Source organism: Girardinichthys multiradiatus, chromosome 8 (assembly GCF_021462225.1).
Source record: "Girardinichthys multiradiatus isolate DD_20200921_A chromosome 8, DD_fGirMul_XY1, whole genome shotgun sequence".
In the NCBI taxonomy this organism is placed as follows: domain Eukaryota; kingdom Metazoa; phylum Chordata; class Actinopteri; order Cyprinodontiformes; family Goodeidae; genus Girardinichthys; species Girardinichthys multiradiatus.
The window spans coordinates 42,077,443-42,097,752 of NC_061801.1; the positions used below are offsets into that span (position 1 = coordinate 42,077,443).

At 42.2% G+C, this 20,310-nt stretch overlaps 1 protein-coding gene across 2 annotated transcripts; it reads right to left on the bottom strand.

Annotated features, from left to right (window-relative positions):
* Positions 1-1,547: 1,547 nt before the first annotated feature.
* ppp1r3b (protein phosphatase 1, regulatory subunit 3B) lies at positions 1,548-10,372 on the bottom strand. 2 transcript variants are annotated; one of them, XM_047371866.1, is made up of 2 exons: positions 10,160-10,372; positions 1,548-3,967 (listed from the first exon to the last, which is right to left on the bottom strand). In XM_047371866.1, exons 1-2 carry the CDS (start codon positions 10,180-10,182, stop codon positions 3,094-3,096), a joined length of 897 nt encoding a protein of 298 aa, XP_047227822.1. In that variant the 5' UTR covers positions 10,183-10,372; the 3' UTR covers positions 1,548-3,093. The 2 variants fall into 2 exon arrangements, with proteins under 2 accessions (XP_047227822.1, XP_047227823.1); XM_047371867.1 differs by lacking the exon at positions 10,160-10,372 and adding an exon at positions 9,454-10,075.
* Positions 10,373-20,310: the final 9,938 nt, after the last annotated feature.

Below are 20,310 nucleotides of genomic sequence, written 5' to 3' on the forward strand. Positions count from 1 at the left end.
CTTTTCATAAGTCATTTTATATTGTAACAGCTGCAGTGGGGTTAATCAAGAAATGATCCATCAAAAGATCGACCAATCACAACACCCGCCCTCCCTAACCACACACACACGGTTTTCAATGTTCGTGAGGTCAACGTTTCAAAACTGTATCTACTGGAGATAAGTTCTTTTGTTTAGTTATTAATTGATGCCTGTTTTTTATCAATAATATAGTGCTTCCCACCCATTGTAATTGTATTTGTTGATGTTAAAGCTGGCACTGGGTTCAGCATTGGTATGAAACTGAAATGATGGTTTTTATGCAGTTAACACTAGGGGGAAGAGGAAGGAACTTGTTGAAATGTATTTGAACAGATCATTGCTCGGAAACAAAAACTTTGGGGATGTGTTGCTATGGAAGCCATTATTGGATGTCCTGACTCACCAGACAGTTAATTTTGCACAACATTGACAGAGAGAGAGAGAGTGTTTGCATGGTTGTTTGTGTCACCCTGCGATGGATTGGCGACCTGTCCAGGGTGAACCCACCCATAGACTGCTGGAGATAGGCACCAGCATCCCCACGACTCACTATGGAAGATGACTGACTGACTCATTAATCAGAGGGACTGAATCAAACTCAAAGAAAAATGTTTACTGATGTTTTGAGCACAACCTAGCGGCCATTAGTGGAATTACACTGCAGGCGTGCCCAAATCTCAGCTATTTCCCAACATCAGATCAAATCAAACACTACATCACCTGTGCATCTTCTGCTCTCCTCCAGTTGAGGAACAAAGACATTTGATGTTCTCACTCTCAGGCCAGATGAGCAGGAATGTAGAAATGAGGAGAAGCTTCTGGTGTCTGATTTTCTCTTCTCCACAAGTCCTCAAATTAGAATTATACTGGTTTATCACGACTTACAAAGCAATCAGTTCAATGTTTGGCAGAACGTCTGAATGACTGACAACAGCTTGGCTTCCTGTTCTGACAGACATTAAAAATATGCTGGTTTTACTGGAGGTTGGTGTCGGACCACAGTGATGCTCACATGGATGGTTTTACTGAGCCTCAGCAGAGCTTTCAACTCATATGAAACACAGCTGTCCTCCAACACTCGATCATTACAAAAATAGACTTTAAAACGCTTTTTTCTTCCTCAAAGTGCTCGATACTTTTGGCACAAAGACCAGCGAACATCTGGACTGCTTCCATCAGCACCAACATGATCTTTTCTTCAGGAGTTGGTTAAACTCCATTTTAAGAAGAAATGTCAAATTTTTCCCAATCAGTTGTCAGCTTCACAAGAGCAATCAGAACGTTTTACCAGGTCAGACTGCATTCTTTATACAAACCACAGCTTTGGATCCAGCAGAGATGTTCCCAGGTCACATTTTCTCATGGAATACATGTCATCTAGTCAGAAGTTTTGACTCGTGTCCGACTCTCATAAGCCCTTTATCCAGTTTACTGGAGGCCATTTTTCTGCCATTAAATATTTAAATGACCTTGAAGATGCAAACAAATATTTTACTCTTATGTAAAAAAAGAAGCCAACCAATCAGTCAAGATAAAAATATACTTTTTATTGTTCTTCTGATCACTTTGAGGACAGCAGCTTGTTGTCACAGACAATTTCATCTTTATGAGTAAAATATGGCAGAACTTTATTGTTTTTAAAAAAAAATAACAGTTCAGTTCAGGATCATTCAGTCCCTGAAGGCCTTGAGGACGAGAACACACACAGACATTTTAAAAACTGAAACTCAGAGCCAACAGCAAAAATCACACACTGGCTCATCAAACAACTAAATAAAATATAGCTTATTTAATTTCATGGTTTTGTGTGCAGACAAATTCACTGAAAGTTGAGGAAGATTGGTTAGTGTCAAACTTGTGCAGTCACTCGGCTGCTTCAACCTTCCTCGTTCTCCTTTTAAAACCATCGATCAACACAATCGTCACCTGTTCCTCGCTGCATTTACTGATGTGCAAATTTCTGCATAGCTGTGAAACAAAGAGCAACCATGTCTCTGTTGTTCAGAGAACTATGAAACTTTAAACTGGCGCAGCAGACGAGAAGCTGACAGTCTGACTTTAAAGTCCTCGCAGCCAACTTCATCAGCGCTCAAGTTCTTATTTTTTCTGATTTCTCTCACAATAACTGCACAGATTAAGGTGAACTAAAGAAACTTTTGGTCTTTTCAAGGTCGCCAACAAAACAAGACTGTTGGAACCAACTCAAACTTTCCATCTGCTCCGGCTGCTAACAGGGTCGGCTGGTGGGGGAACCGGCTGACCCAAACAGCAGAACATTTAAACTTCACATCTCTGACGTTTACAGGCCGTCTCCCAGCAGCCATCTTTCAACAGTGGAGAAGAAAAGCGACCACAGGAACAAGCGGAGATCATCTGTTCAGCAACAAAAACCACTGAATGCTTTAGGACGTCTGGTCATGTCCTGTGATTGGCTAACACGGTGCTCGTTAACGAACCCAGCTAGAAAACAAAGACAAGTTCACAACCAATGAGCTGAAGAGGTAAATTCACTCTGATCCAGGGTTGTGAGACCAGGAAGTGGTAACCTGGATGTTTTGATCCTTTTAGTGACTTCCTGCTGTGAAATGACTAATGAGGAATGTTGTTTAGCTCCCACTGCTCCCAGTCTGCCGCCCAACAACAAAGCTCCTGAACTCTAACCTTTCAGAAAATAAACGAGCTTAAAAATGTCCCTTATTGGTTAACTGGCAGCAGGACACCATAGGTGCTCAGTGTCTTGGTTATCATTCGTTCTAACTGGTGTGATTAAAAACAACTGGACTTCCTGTTAGCAGCTCCGGTTTGTTCGGATCATCACACTGAAAGTTAAAACCTGAGAACTTCAAATCCTACAAGTGGAGGTTTGGTCGGTTAGTTACAGTCCCTGAAGACGAGGTTTAAAATCTGGTCTGGAATGACGAGGAGGTAAAGAAGGTCCGGCTTGGTTCTGTAGTTTGATCCAGCTTCGACAACGAACTGGACTTCACGTGCAACTCAACATTACAGAAACTATTTTAAAACAAGCAGGTCATCACTGACAACGTGCAATTTAAAAACGGTGACATCAGATGATCAGTAGTATGGGCCTATGTTCTCGTAGCCGGCGTAGCTCGACCAATCAGGGAAGAGCCCATGTGAACAGGTGGGGCTGCCGTACCGGTCGAGGTGGATCCCAAAGTGCGACGAGTCCGAGTGGCCATTTTTCCTCATGTAGGACCAGACGATGCGGTAGTTGTTACCCTGGTTGCTGTCCCAGTACTCGTTCCCGCTCACCTTGTAACACACGGCAAACTCGACATGCTCATTTGGCCGCATCTCAGCAGGCAGAGACACCTCGAAGGAGAAGGTGTCGCTGTATGACGCGGGATACGTGTCCTTCATGTAATCACAGCTGACATCAGTGTGGCTTTTCCACAAGTCAAAGGTCACCCGAAGCATCACGGACTTCTCAAATGACACATTTTTTACTTTGATGGTTCCTGCGAAGGCCTTCTCCTTCAGCACACATTGCTCCAGGCTCACAAGGTTCTTCTCTAGGTTCTGGCGAAACAGAAGGTAGTCTGATGAGGGCTGAGTGAAGTCCAGCACCAGTTTGCCCTCCTCACTGGATGATAGAGTAAGCTTGGAGCTCAACATCTCCTGGATGTTCACAGGGATTTCAATTGGGTCCGTGAACTTGGAGAAGATCTTCACCCTGGTCAAGGACAGACCTTTGTGGTCGGCAAAAGTAACACGTTTCTTTTTCTTCGTGTTTTTATTGGTGACAGCGCCATCTTCAGGCTCAGTTTTGTTGACACAGTTTAGGGGCTGGAACCTCAGGCAGGAGCTCCGCACCGACTTCTGTACTGTGGAGGTGGTGGTGAAGACAAACTCCTCCTTGGACAGGTAGAGGGGTATGGTCACGTCCATCGGCATGTCGGGCTCGGGAGGAAACATGCACAGAGCACTGAAACAGAAAGAAGTCAGACTGTTAGGGCATGAGTGAGTGACTGAGTGAAAGCATGATGAGAAGAAAGTTCTTGCTCCTCAGAACTGTACTAGGAATGATCCAGCTCCACCTGTAGGTCCAGCATGAAGGGCCTCACTGGTGAGTGAATATAAGAGCAAAACTCTGGAAGCCACCATGAACAGTGAGCTTGTAACATCTGGTCAAATGTTGCTTTTAAAAAGAGAGTTATTCATAGGTGATCTACTGAAAACTCTCCAGAATAAGCCTCTGGAAACAAAACAGATTTATGATATTCAGGCCTGATCCGTCAGTTCCAGACAATCTAAGGAAAAAGAAAAGCTTGCATTTAAAAACTTTTTTTTTTACTAATTCTTTAACCCAAGGACTTTATCCTACTTAGTTTAGTCAGTAGCTCTTCACAAAGTTCTTGAGTGCTCAGAAATCTGTTTGGTCCAATTTCAGTTCATATTCTGCCATTTTTATTCAGACATCCTTAAACACATTCTGGTAACCCAGGGCCCCAACTTAAAGACAATAGCAAACAGTTTTATGCATCAACCCATGAACATCTGTAAAAATGTCTTTACACCATCAGTGGTCCACATTCTGACCCAGACATTACCCGACCTACACCCAAACACCGAGGATCAGGACTACCAACAGAAGACTTTATCCTGTTCTCCTCATTGCTACCACTCATCTGAGCCAGCTCATCACAACACAGGATAAACCGATTAGCTCAGCACATTTTGCTCCGTGGTTTGGGTTCAACGTGATGAAAAACCTTTAAGTTTGAGCAGAAAACTGAATTCAGACAAGAGGACATCAGAGAGAAGAAGCTGCGTTGTTTGGACCCTGCTGTGCAAACACAGGACGATGAAGTCTCTGCATTTAGGTCAACAAAAACCTGCACTCAAAACTAAAACCCTGCTGTGGACGCGCACCACCCACTGCTACGCAGAGAGGGGCCCAACACCACCAGGAGGAACGCCCCAAAAGAAACATGAGGTGGACAAACTTTCAGCAAACATTCTGAATGAACTTCAATCCCAACAAAACCTCACGGTGAAGAACTGTCCAGCCCATAAACAGCTGATCAGTTTTCTCAACAGATCTGATCTGTAGCTTCCAACATGCTTAACGTGGCTTCATCTATGAAAACGGACAAATTCCTCATCATGTTGTAAGGAACAGCAACACATGGCAGAAGATTATAAAGCCAAGCATGAAATCCAACAATTCATCCATTAAATGAGGCTCATTAAAGCTCTTCCTGGGTGTATGTGATGAGTCGTCGTGATGCTTTTTAACCAGGTGTTAATAACATCAAGATGTTCGTGACAAATTAGAAATGATATTATCCTCCTCTGGAGGAAATCACTCATCCATGACCACCATCACCTGTAAGAGGCGGCCTGAGACTACAAACCAAAGCAGCAGCAGACTGAAGGCACACAGGGCCATGATCTCCACCAATCATCTGGTATGATGTGAAAGGAGAAAATGACTGGAGGTTTATTGCAGAACTATGATCTAAAAGAAATCTGATTGTTTCATAATTTAAATCACATTAGGTCTTTTTAGGTTTTGAGTGATGATTTTTCCCTCCTCGTTGTTCACTTTCTGATGAACAGAACAAACAAATAGAGACCAGTCTAAAAAACGAATTTTTATGTTTGTCTCATTTTGTTTTCGTCCTCTAGAACAAATGTTTCAATACAGCATAAAACTGGATTAAGATCTAAACATTATTAAACATTTAAACTTTAGAAAATGAATAAAATGCAGAAATGTAGAAAATAAGTGGAAGTTATGTCAATCAGCTCTATCAGAAATGATGGAGGAAGGAGGTATCTGAAGAAATGAATCTTCCAAGAAGTCAGAACGTCTGTATTTAGTAACTTGTTCCACCATCAAAGACCTTAGAAGAACCAGATGGAAACAAGACAGAAACTCTCTGTCATGTCAACCTCAACGAACAGCAGGATTCACAGTAGCAGCAGGATATCTTTGTAACTTTCACCATGATTCATGAACGCACCGCGGCACGTCTCATTCAGAAAGCTGACATGGTGTCCTCTTCTTTCAGCCTTCAGGCTGGTTTATGATTAAACAGTAAAATTATATTTGGGTTTGGCCCGCTGCAGCCATTATGCTCCTAAATATTATTGTAGTCACTCTTGGGTTTTATTATCTTCTCCCTGCTCTACCTCTGGGAAAACGTTCTCATTTCTCCTGGTCCCACGGCCAATCAGTGAACAGCAGTGTGTTCACGTCACGCGTGTGGTCCCGACTCAGACCCAGTTGGACCTGCTCAGGAGCAGGGACCAAAAAAGTAGGTACCGGTATGTAGGGCTTAAACTATCGAGATTTTTTCAAAAGAGTTATAGGATGAGAGTTTATCGTTTATATTGAAATGGTCTTCGTTGCATATTAATTATTCTTTAAGATCCACCAATTCTTCTATCTTCTTCCTCATGTCTGTCGACCTTCCCACGGACCCTCCTCCCTCTCACTGAAGACAAACCATCCCTCCCCACTGCGCCACCTAGCGGCTCGCTAAGCTAGAAGGTTTGTTGCTAAAGCAGCCAGGAGGTGGAAGGTGAGGATGAAACCACAGGAGAGGTTATCTGAGAGCACCTGGTGAACAAAACGAAAAACAACGGGTCACTCATTTGGAGATGGTTCGGATTCAAAATCTCAGATGAACAGAAAGATGGATTTTGTAGAGAATGCCGAAAGCAAGTCCCGACAAAAGGTTTGAGCACTAGAAATCTCTTCCAGCATTTAAAACAGCAGCATGAAAAGAATACAAAGAGTGAGTTAAACTGCGTGCTGCAGCTCAGACTGGGCAGCCTTCCCAGCCTCCTGTACCGAAACAAACCACGTTACAAAACTCAGACACCTGGGCTCTGGCTTATGAGAGAAACGGTGACGCCAGATTACTAAAGCTAAAGGCTCTCAGTTGTGGAACAAGACGGCTTTGTACAACTGCTACAAGTCCTTGACCGAAGATACCAGCTACCGAGTCAGAATCAATTTGCCAGAGAAGTGCTTCCACTAATGTATACATGTAGCTCATTTTGAGCCATTTCTTATGTACATCTACAGCTGTTTAATAGATGTGTCTGCATCTGGGACAAAGCTTTGACTCAGAACTATACTAAAATATATAAGAAATTATTTTGAGATATATATCGTATTTCACCATTCAGCTTAAAAATATCGAGATGTTATCTTTGGTTCATATCGCCCAGCCCTACCGCTAAGAAAAAAAACAGGAATGGAAACACTCGCACTGCGGGCCGAGCTGAATAGAACCAGTGGAAAAGGAGCATTAGATATGCAGAGTAGATGGGAAAGACGCTCCCGTTGGGACATTTAAAAGCTGTGATTGTCAACAGTAAACTGTGAACACTTATTTCTTTCCCAGCGGATACACTGTATACCTTACGCACAGTGACTCTCAACCTTATATGGTGGTGGTTGCTTTTAGAAATTTCTATCTTTGTACTTAAACCTTTCTATCATTAACAGTTCCAGCAGAGAAAATTAAAGATGTGAGAACTGATTGACTGGATCTCTATAACGCAGGTTGCCCTCCACTGATAAACACCGATTATTCAAGTGAATGGGTTTAAATGTTGTTTTAACAAACAAAAATACTAATTATTCCTGTCATCTCATGTAAAATTAACATATAGTATAAACTGGGTTTATCCTGGGTGGGACCTGAAATGGTTTATATTCATAACACCCTATCGTCACACAACTAAAGTACTGCTTACTTACCAGAACCGGTTTTTGGGATTAACTACTGCCTGCTTTTTCAGATTTGGCTCAGGTTCCTGCAGTGGAAACTCACCAACGGTGCCGTGCTTTAACCCCTGTCATTTAAACTTAGCGACAGAGACACTGCTCTTAATTCACCAGCGAAGTCCTTTGGTCCGCTTGTTTGGTCCGGACCGAAAGAAGACATGGTGCGGTTTGCTCTCACGTTGCACTTTTTCCAAGTGAACTATACCAAGTAAAGAAAGCCAAGCAGGTGACGATCATTGCTACCAGAAGACAGAACTAATGGGGGCCGGACAGGGCAGACTGTGAATGTCCTGCAAGCTGCATTTCTGCTCTGCATATTTGTGCCGTTATTACAGCTACAGTATCATTGTGAGAGTCTAGAAAAGCTCATTCAGCACAGATTTTGTGACGTCCTATTTATAATTTTGCAACAGCGTCAGAGAATGCTGCTGCGAGCCGAAGGAGGCGATGTGCTCTGTGGGCCCTGTCCCACAACATGGCGTTGCTAAGCAACATACAGCTGATCAGGTATGATTTCAGTACGACATACACCTCTGCTACCGGCTACGGTGGCTTGTTAGGTCCAAAGAACCCCATGATTTCTGTAGTTGGGTCGGATCGAGGCCAATTCGTCTTCACAACATAAGCAAACTGCACCAGAGTTCATTTGGAAACGGACCGAGACCAGGTCAAAAAGTGGGTCTCGGTCCAGACTAGGGTCGCTAGAGTGTATTCACACCTGTACAAAAGGTCCGGACCAAGAGTTCCCCCGTGGTCCGTTTAAAGCGGACCAAAAGTGGCAGGATTGAAACCACTATAACAGTGGCTATAGTTTAATCACCAAAAATCCTAACTTTATTTGGGCAACTGAGACATGTTTGCTCCCTCCCACCCAGGGGTCAGGATTGGTACAGCTTTAAAATCTCTTCTGGTTTGATAATAGGTCAACAAAGCTGGGAGTGACCTTACCTCGCCTTTAGAGCATAAGTGTTATGAAACAATCTGATATTTAGGCTTTATTGGGCTGATTTCACCAAGATCACTGAAGCAGCTACAATCCTGCAGGAGAAGGACCTTCACAGCGTCAGCAGATTTATAATAATAATGATGATAATAAGAATAATGAGGGCGACGGGTCAGTTTTGGACCATCACAGCAGAAACAACCAGGGTAAAATAATCCAGCAAATTAGATCCAGGAGTCAAACGGGACTGGTGGGAGATGGACAGTTTAAAAGATCCAATTTCAATTTGTTTCTATGCTTCAACACCTCACAGAATCACTCATGGGTCAAAATAAATGATTCCTCTGAAAACGGACTGAAGCTCAGGTTCCAAAAAAAAACTCAAGAGACCTTCATAGAACCAGAACCACTGATCCAGTTTGGATCAAAGGAGCGAAAATAGACAGAAATAAGAAGTTTTAAACATGAATGTGATTCATCCCTATATTTAAAAGGAATAAAATAATAAAAACTAAAGATCAGGAAAACCAAACATGATTTTCATCAGCTAGACTTTAGGATTATTTGTCTCTGATTCATGAACCAAACAACAAACACGTTTTAAATCAGAATATTTAAGCAGAATGAAAGGAGACCAAAGCCTCCAGGTCGAAAACTGGACCTATTAGAACATCTTTAAAAGTTGCAGGTCCATCAATCACCTCCTCGCCATGAAACTGACCCAGACTCGTTTCTCCGCAGGGTTCTTCAGCACAACAGGGACTTCTCCATCCAGCTTCATTTCACACCAAATGCTGCGGTTTTCCTCCTCAGGCAGCTCCGTTTCAGCCTCATCGGTCCAAAAGTACCCCGAACTTCTCAGTGAGCCTGAAACAAAGCTGCGCAGTTTGCACACACCTCCATCCGCTGCGGCCAGGCCTCCGCTATGTCTGCGCTCTTCCACCACATTTGCGTCTTTCTTCCATGTTTGCGCTCAAACAGGTTTCATGTTTACATGCCTGCGTTTAATATGATGGCGGCTGTTTGCGGGTCTTTAAATGCCGCTTTTCCGACTGTTTGAAAGACTTCCTGGGGCTGAAACAGCTGCGGAACCACGCCACCTTCCACTGACCCAAACTTAATCCGGATTTCAGATTTAACTCTCTAATGATGCGTAAAAAGAACATGAACTCATTCACCTTCACCAACAACAGCATACAGAGATCAACTGGTTTTTCAGCTGATTCTTTTAAATTAAAAGAACGCCTTCAGCTCAATAAATTCTGGTTTTTTGGAACCTTTTTTCTTAACTTTGGCGCAAATTCGTTGTTTAAATGCAGATCTCCTGTCTTTAAATAACCCGACCTTTGCACACAAACAGCGCACTCCGTGAAGCCAATAATCCGCAGAGTTTGCACAGTCCGCAGGGCCTCGGTGCGGCCTTTTACCTGGAGCAGGTTCGGAGAAACATCTGCCGGTCCTGGTTCCTTCCTGACCCACACACCAGAAGCAGCCGGTCGCCCTTCTCTCCTGTCACAGAGGAACTAAAAGCCGCTGCGCTTCTGCCTCCCGTTCAAAGACCCACGCAGGTTTCACGTGAACACTTCCACGCAGCCAATGAGGGCGCGGGCAGGCGGAGTGATCAACAGAGTGAGGGGTCTGCTGTGTAGGATGAGCAGTCTTTGTCCTCGATCGAAGCCCCGGGTTGGTGGAAAATCCAATGATCAGGTGCTGCAGAGAAGAACAACCAGGAGGTTCCTCAGGTTCCTCAGGATCTCCGTTCCTGCTGCGTTTGGCCTCAAACTCAATTCCTCAGTTCAGAAGAAAATATGCAGGATAAATACACTCATGAGAAATATGCAGTTAAAAATGACTAAGAAGCTACAAATCAAAAAAATGAGTAAAAGGTCCAAACTGCTGAAGATCCTGGATTATCTGAAGTTCTGTTGAAGAAACATGAATTACTTTCATGTGGTGATATTTAGACACTATAGGTCAAAAACAGATGCATCTAAAAAGGTAATCTATTTCAGTATTTACATAGAGACATTAAACATTTCATACTTTAAGTGTTCATGTCACTTTATTTCCCGCTACTGAAAATCCAAAATGAAAATATTACATCTGTTAATAAAAAGTTGGATTTTCTAAACAGAAATATTACGATGTATTAATGTTATGGTCGACAGAATCAAGGGAATGCCTGCTACTAATTAGCTGCTCATGATCTGTATCCAATCATATACATGGAAAGTTAAGTGGAAGGAGAAAGTGTAGTAGAAAAGCCACACAAGCAACAGGGATAACCATAGCTTCAGATCCACATAGAGTGAAATATTTCAAGCATTTCTTAGTTAAAAAGTATTTGAATCCAGAAATGTGTTCCTACTAAACAGCATGACCACTGTTCAGTATACTCAGTACTTGGTATGTGCTCCTTTTACATGAATTCCTGCATCAGTGCAGCATGGCATGGATGGGATCAGCCTATGGTTCTGCTGAGATGTTCAAGAAGTCCAGGATGCTTTAATAGTAGCCTTCAGCTCATCTGCATTGCTGGTTCTGGTGTCTCCCTTTGTAGATTATATGGAGTTCAGATCAAACCAGTTTGCTGGTGTTACCATGGAGATTAAAGTATTGGTATTTTTGACAGTGTGGACTGACACCCTGAAATCAGGGTGTGCTTCTCACATGTTCCTCAGACTCTGGTACCTTGATTTCCAAATGAAATGTAAACTGTAAAGATGATTTTGAACCAGTGAGCAACAGTCCAGTTCTTTTTCTGCTCAGCTCAGGAGTGGCCCAACACAAGGACTGTGACCCCAAAGTTTTGATAGGACTTTGCTTCATAATCCCATCAAAGCTACCTGTTGCTGGTGCACCTTTTCCCATCACAGTTTCTCCTTCAACTCAACCTTCTATTAACATGCTTGGATACAGCAGTGTGTGAATAACCCTCCTCTTCCTCTTCATCAACGACCTCCTGGTGGATGGTGTCACTGACAGCTGAGAGCTGCATTTTGTTCTCAGCTCGTGTTCTCCATCTAGATCCAACTCATTCCTGCACATAAACGAGGAACACATTTAATCACATATCCCTCCACCTTATTACCTGAAGACACACCTTCAGCAGTTAACCTACAAGCAGTTAGAGGGAACATCTCAGATCACACGGTGCAGCAGTGAAGCAAGTCCAGACAGAGTTTCTGAGAGCAGGTTCTAACAGACCTAGAACCAACAGTTCTGTGAGAATCCACACAGATGTTTCTCTCCTCTGAACCGTTCTTCACTCCAACATCGTTCTGAACTCTGGGAACAGTCGGCATAAACTTCCTGCAGTGATATGGAGAGAGTAGATAAGAAGGAAGGAGAGCAAGAATAGCTCAGAGACAAAGAATCTGGTGCCGGACGAAGCCGGGCCTGAAACACAGCTCAGATATGGAGGTACCAACAGAACCGCAACATTCTGCTATTTCAACTCATTCACAGTGTGACACTAAAACAACCGCTATGCTGCACAGAGAACTAAAAGAATCCATGAAAAAATATAATCCCAGTCAGGTCTGCTGTTCTTCAAAGTGGGATTTAAAAACAGTCACTGAACAAGCCGGTTCCGATGTCTAATGGGTTTTACCAATGTTCTGTCAGCTCTGAGTTTAAACCGGGTTGTTGCATCTCGGTGAGATGGTTCCTAAGTAAACATCTACAGATTTCTTACCAGAAGAAAAAATCTCTTTCGTTTTGTTGCCTCAGCTTCTTATGAACTCATTCAGTAACTGGAATAATCCAGAATAAAGTTCCTTTGGGATTCAGTGATTCCATTATTTCCTCATTCCAACTGAGTTTGGTTCAGTCCACGTCGGGTCTGTGGGGCTAGAAGCTGCATTTATGTACTGAACCAAGAAGCGGGTCTCAGTAACGTCATTCCCAACTAACTGGATTTAAATTAGGTTTAGCTGATAAACACACGTCTCTAAAACTTACATTTAGAAACAAGGAATCACACCGTCGGAAAACGATTTAAAGTACCATTTTTATGAATGTTGGACCTAATGTTTCAATCAGAACACCTTGCAACCCTTCAACCATTTTACCCCAAACTAACCCATTTATTGTCCCTCTTGGTTCTGTCTTTTAATTTGTTGCTAAATTTCACTGAAACTCCCAAAGACCCAAAGAGAAAATTGTCTTTTGTAATCCAAACTGATTAAAAAAAAAACATTTTTAGCGTATCAAATGTTAGCAGCAGTTATTTCAGGGATGTTGCACAGAGAAACTTCAGGCTGAACTCAGCAGCCAGAACCGGACAGGAGGAGCTGGGAGCTGAGTCCGTCTAACAGCTGAGGGCGTCAGGAAGATCAGGAAGACTTCTTCTTTCTCACGTTTCAAATTCTTTCCATTCAGCTGCAGAAAATGTTGGAAACTGGAGAATCAGAGCTGGATTTACAGATAGCACTTCCTGCCGACACCTTCAGAACCTCCGGATCTGACGGATTAAATTCTCCCTGGATTTAAATATGTTGTGATGCTGAACTGGGCAGGACTGGACTCTGTGTTACTCCGTCTGTGTTCCTGGACCAGAACAAATCTAAACTGTCAGTTGTATGTTGAGGCTGTGTAGCTGGAACAGACATTTTTTACATCACTGTGTTCGGACACCAGCTCACACAATCAAACACAGCTTCTCTGGTCCCATTTATCCAGAACTATCTGGATCTTCTCCAGAATAAATTCGATTATTGTCCTGGTGAAGAACCAGACCTTCTCGGAGAGACAGAACCTTGCTGAAAAATACCAGCATCATCCTTGGGATCCTCTGCAGGTCAGATCACTGCCGCAGTGTGTACTGGTCTCTGGAAGAAATCAACCAGTGTCCTGACCCACACCAGGAAAATGGATCATATCAGAACCAGTTCCTCAATTCATAACTGGTTTGTATTTTATTCTTACTCAGTTCTTGTAATTCTTCAGCCATCGGGAGTTTAACGCAGTGGTTTTGAGCGTTTCAAAAGTTTGGTGCAGAGCTTCCAACTCCAAAACATTTGAGTTAATTCTTAACAAATTCCTACTTCCTTCTTAGGCATCATAAATGATACCTAATTGATTCTTAGGCATTTCTATGTGTTCTTAACTCCATCAGCACTAGCTTGACCCCTCAGGGCTGCCGTACATCCTAAAACTGCTCAAATATCTCTTCTGCTCTTGGAATCAAATGAAAATTAAGAAATTATGAAAATGAAATTTAATTTTTTTTAATTGTGTTTCTTATTACATTTTATGTCCAAAAACAATCACTTTATCATCCGGGAGGGGCTCGGAGTAGAGCCGCTGCTCCTCCACATCGAGAGGAGCCAGTTGAGGTGGCTCGGGCATCTATACCGGATGCCTCCTGGACGCCTTCCTCAGGAGGTGTTCCAGGCACGTCCCACCAGGAGGAGGCCCAGGAGACGGCCCAGGACACGCTGGAGGGACTATGTCTCCCGGCTGGCCTGGGAACACCTTGGGCTCCCCGTGGAGGAACTGGAGGAGGTGTCTGGGGAGAGGGACGTCTGGGCGTCTCTGCTGAGTCTGGTGCCCCCGCGACCCGGTCCCGGATAAAGCGGAAGACGACGAGTACGAGTACGAGAACAATCACTTTATTTTTTACATTTTACGTTACTTCACTTAAAACATTTTTACCTCTAAATATCAACTGTTGTCATTCCAATAACGTTCCCTCCTGCTGGTCCATCATCACTTTTCATTATATCTTTATGGAAAATCCCTCCAATTGTCAAGAAAAACAAATTCAAATTTAAACGTCCCTGATTTTTAGATGCATTCAGCCTATTGTCAACTAATTCCCAACAGATTCCTTCCTGATTCCTAACATTTATGCGGTGTTTTTAAAAGATTCTTGTAAATTCTACTAAATTCTTGATAATATCTGTGCAGACAAGCCGAATGTCCTAATTTATTACTATCCATCAGACCTGTGTTGGAACTTAATCTTAGGGAGTCACAAATTGGACTCGAGTATTTGCAAAATTACAATACTGCTACTATCTTCCACTGTTACTACTGCTATTCCATGATGCCGGTATTATTATAATTATTATTGCTATAATAATTAGAATATTTATTATTATTATTATTATAACTGTCTTCTCCATCCACATTGATACGTAACAGACGATCTGTGATTTTACGATATCTCATATAGTGACAATAAAGCTATAATTTCAGCATTTAGTTTCTCCGCTCCCCAGCTCTGCAACAAACTGCCTGAAAACCTGAGATGTTCACAGACTGTTGGCTCCTGTAAATCAGAACTGAACTTTTTTGTAGCATATATACATTTATATATATATATTGTATTTATTTATATGTAGATTCTCAATGAAGGGATCAAAACAGTGAATGAACACATATGCAATTATGTAGCAAACCAAAAATTGCAAAAAACCTAAAATATAGGGCTGTTGATAGCACTGCTGCCTTGCAGGAAGAAGGTCCTGGGTTCGATTCCCGGCTGGGGGTCTTTCTGCATGGAGTTTGCATGTTCTCCCCATGCATGTGTGGGTTCTCCAGCTTCCTCCCACAATCCAAAAACATGACTGTTAGCTTAATTGGTTTCTCTAAAATGCCCTTAGGTGTGACTGAGTATGTGCTGGTTGTTTGTCCTGTGTTGCTCTGTGTTGCTCTGCGATGGATTGGCGACCCGTCCAGGGTGAACCCCGCCTCTCGCCCATAGACTGCTGCTCCCCCGTGACCCACTATGGAATAAACGGTATAGAAGTTGAATGGATGAATGAACTTAAAATATGTTATATTTTAGATTCCTTAAAGTAGCCGCCCTCTGCTGTGATGACTGAAATATTAACCTCTGACCTTCTCTCAATGAACCTCTGGGACGTTCTTTCACGACTCTTTGGAAAACCATTTCAGGAGACCACCTCATGAAGCTCATGGAGAGAACGCCAAGAGAGCAAAGCATCAAGTGAGAATGGCGTTCTAAAACTTTTGACCAGTAGTGTATATATATACTGTATATAGATATATATATATATATATATATATATATACATCTATATATATATTAATCAGGACGATAAATATTTATCCATATGAGAAGTTTTGATGAACTTTTATTAACTAAAGTAGAATTAGGTTTGAATTTTTTTCTCACATTGTTAAACCTAACTGCTCTTTAGTTTTCATCTGTTTCCCTCATGGCTTCAGCATGAAGTTAAACTGGGCTGACAGACTGCTGATGAAGCAGAGTTCAGGCAGCAGCTGGGTCCCATTTCAGGGGGTGGACACCCCGATGATTGAGGCAACCTTCAGATCAGCTCCTCCTCCTGATCCAACAGGGTCAGCTCTCTTTGCCCAGCCTGAAAGTTTAGGTGGACATCCATGTCTTTGTGGGTCTACAGTTGGTCCTTCCTTTCTCCATGTTCAGATGATGGATTGAACAGATCTTTGGGAGATGTTCAAAGCTTGCTTTAAACTTCTTCACAGCTTCATCCCTGACCTGTCTGCTGTGTCCCCTGGTCTTCATGATGCTGGTTGTTCTCTAATGTTCTCTAAAGAACCTCTGAGACCAAAGGGTGTGATGGTTCAGATGTGGATGTTAATTATGAATTATTAGATGATCTGCCTGTCCAGTGACACTTGGAGCCTCAGCTCTTGTGGTTTACAGGTTTTCTTTGTAAAGATTTGAACATTTTAGAGCTACTTTAAGATTCGGTTCTGCTGACAGGACAAAACAAACAGACTGCATGTTGGACTTTAAACTCATCATTAATAATCTACAGACTGTGGATCTCTCAGCTGGTCCAGCAGTTGGTCCGCATGTAGGGTGAGACTCCCACAGATGGTTCAGGACGTGGCAGAGTGTCTGCTGTTCCTCCTGGTCTTCCTGTGGGCAAGTCCTCAATGCTGCCTTTTGAAGGCCTTCTGGATCTGCAGCAGCTGCTTAAACCCAGCCTCCCTGGACTGCTGGGTTTTTCTCAGGAACAATGTTCTGGTACCACCATCCTGAGAAGGCCAGAAAGTTCTAATTGGTGGTTTCAGCATTGTGGAACGAGTTATTAGAAGCTATCTGAGCAGCAAGGTGGGGTTCCTCTCAAAGAACACTTCCTCCCCTAACATCCTTCAGACTGAACTGGGTCTTCAGTGCATCTCCTCAACTGGACGCCACCTTGGATGAAAGCCTCCTCTGCATGAATAAAACCTAACATTGTAGTTGAAACTACTTTTCAACATGCCGAACACCATGAGACCCAGGAGATATTCTGGTTTCCTCTGATGCGCATCAGTTCTTCTGCTGCCCGGTATTCAGTCAGTAAAACCAGACAGTGTTTAAGGCCTTTGCAACATCAGTCCAGGACGTTTCTGAAATGGATCTTCTTCTCTCAGTACAGAACTTTATCCTGAAGAGAATGCAGAATGAACCAAGTCAGATGCATCTGTAGTGAGACTCTGAACTCATGATGTTCCTACAACAGAAGATAAATCAAGATTTTTCTGTGGCTCTAAATAGGATCCATCTACAGCAGGGGTCAAACATTATTAAAACGTTCTGAGTAGGTTCTCCTGCCATCCACCCTTCTGCCTTCCAGGTCATTCAGAAATGCTGCACTTTACACCATGGTGCCAAAACTACTGTGTGTCTGCTTCTACATGTACATGAACTTTGATGACATCCTTAACCTATAAGGTCTAATTTGTTGATGGACCTGCTGTTGCCAGCAATAGAACTTAAACTATTCTGTAAGCATCTTCCAAGGTTTAGGAGTGTGTTCCTACTTTTAGAAACGTATAGTTTTAAACTGAAATGATTGGCGGCAAATAAATCTACTTTTATCCACATTCATGTTGGATTTTCATCCTTTATGATCTTATTTCCCAGAAGAACAAATTACAACAATCGTGTAGTTGCGAAAAAGCGGTTCAAAAATCTGCAGCTTTAACATCTTAACTCTTCATCTCTGCTGTGGTTTTGTGTAACTTTTACCATGGCTCCCGGCCCTGAGGTCAAACAGCAGGAGATATTGTCATGTTGGTTTGTGTTCTTGTCGGAGCAACGTGCAGAACGATGCTCGGAAGTGGTGAGGTGAGAGCTTTTTAATTATAAAAATAAAATCAACTAAGACTTACAAAGGTAGCAAAGACTGGGCAACGGACCTGGCGGCAGGTAGCAATAGAGACCTCAAATGCTGAGGAAGAGTGGAGAATGAACCAATGATCCGAGGGAGCCAATCAGAAGGGAATTAGAAGCAACTGGATGATGAGGGACTGAAGGGAACTGATGAGCAGGGGTTGCAGGGTGGTGTCAGAAGCAACTAAGTGAACAGAAACAAGGAAACAATGAGAATAGCAAAATAACACGAACCGGGAGGAAACAGATCTATAAGAAAATACTAAAACATCTAACATAGGAACCCAGGATGAAACAAACACCTCAACACCAGAATGGACGTAAGAAACATGAATGAACTTAAATAAAGCAAATGAAGAACATGGCGGTGCAGATCATGACAGTCAGAGCACCAGCACCGCTGACCCATTTCAGGGTCATCTGACTACAGCACAGAACCTGATGTACTCTGACCTTTAAATAGAGTCAGTACCAAATACTGCCACAGAGTTACTGACTGTACTGAAGTCTGAAAGCCCATCCTCAGCTGGACCTCAGCTAATGTAAACTGAATCTGAAATGGTACCAAACAGGCCTCAGAAAGAACCCCCTCAGACTCTGTTTTACTTTAGAAGGAATTCAACTTTATTTTAGATTTTTCTGATCTTAAACAGACTGATATAAACTAACTGGTTTCCTCATCCTTATGAACCATTATCATTAAACCAGTAGCCTCTTTGTGTGCGTTTTAAAGTCTTTCAATGTGTTGCAAATTAAAACTAGCAGCTAAACATCTGGGTTTTCAGACGTTTTACAGAGGAAACGGTGCTGCAATGATCTCCACAGCTCTAAATGAGAGGAGCTGCATGCAGGGAGGATCATCCACTGCAGAAACATCTCCTGAGGTCACCTGAGAAACAACAGCTGATGCATCAGGTTAACACCTTCATCAGCTTCATGCTTCCTGTTCCTCCTGTACTTCAGGTTCTCACTGAGACGAGTCAGCACTTATTGACCTACATGTTCTGTTTCCCACAGTGGTTTGTGGCAGGAGAAGAAGTTATGTAAGAACACTGGAACAGAACATTTTAAATCACCCACAGGTAGCACTAAACCCAGTTCAACCTGCTGGCTTTTCTGGCAGGTTTATCTTGTAAATATTTGTTCTGGGGTAAATCCAACTGCCTGATGAGGTTCAGGAGGGGAAAGACCAGGTTTACCGCCTCTGATAAGGACTCAGTTCCTGTCTGCAGGACCACATGTACACGAAAACACTCTTTCTTCATCAGCGTGACTGAAAACACGTATTCCTGCAGCAGAACTGATCTGAGGTCCATTCAAGCTCATGTAGCTGTCACGTTTCAGTAGCACCAGAGGCCACATGATGATCATGTCAACACATCTCAGCAGTTATTCACTTAGATTTTATTTTTATTTATATGTTAGTAATGTATCAGAAGGAAAAGGAATTAGTTTTGTTTTTTGTCAGTTCTCCTGTTTCAGAATGAAATGAAAATAAAAGCATTTTTGGTTCATTAAATTGTCATTAAAATGTGCAGCATGGAATTTCTACATAAAGTTATAACAATGTTCAAAAAACAGTTACTTTCATTAAACAACAAAGCATAAATCTCATAATCTCAACATTAATCTAAAGAATGACTTCAGTTTTTCCCTCTCAGCTTTATGAATTTAAAGATCAGGAAGTTTTTTAGACTAAAATGATCAATAATGAGCAATAAAATAATTAGATTTCAGTGAAAATCTGAAACTGATCATCAACAAAATCAAGAATGAATTTGGTCACACTAAAGTCTATTCCCTGAAGGTTTTAATCAGACGAACAAACAAATCCATAGAACAAGAACTATTCTGCAGCAATACGATACCACAAAAAGGCAACCTAACGATAATCTGAAGGGGAAGGAAGAAATAAACAGCGGGGGGAGGAATTCAAAGTTTAGAAACCATCTTTGATCATTTAACAAAAATCTGCCATGACCTTTACACAGAACATGCACAGATCAAGCAAAGCATATGATGGAAACTAAAATTACTATCGCAAGAGAGGAACCATCATGAGGGATTGATCAACCAATCAGAGGCAGGAAATCAGCCAAGGAAAAATTGATTTCTTTATTATTTTTATCTAAACCACAACTTTAGACTAGAGAGAGACCAAAAATGGAAATAGCCTTTACTGTAGATTAAATCCATCAAAAGTTTAAAGTTATTTAAAGTGAGGGTTAATTCTGGATTGTTTTTAGGTTTTCTGAACTTTCAAAACTAACATCATTGTTAAAATAGAGCTTTGCCATATACTGACTGTCACTGTTGGACATTTCTGTACTCCACATGAGAGAGATAAGAAGTTATAACGGCCAGATCCCAAAGATCCAGCAAGTTCTGGTAAGTGAAATATCACATCTGATGTGTTTGTGTACACCACAAAACTTTACATAAACTACGAAGGTCATT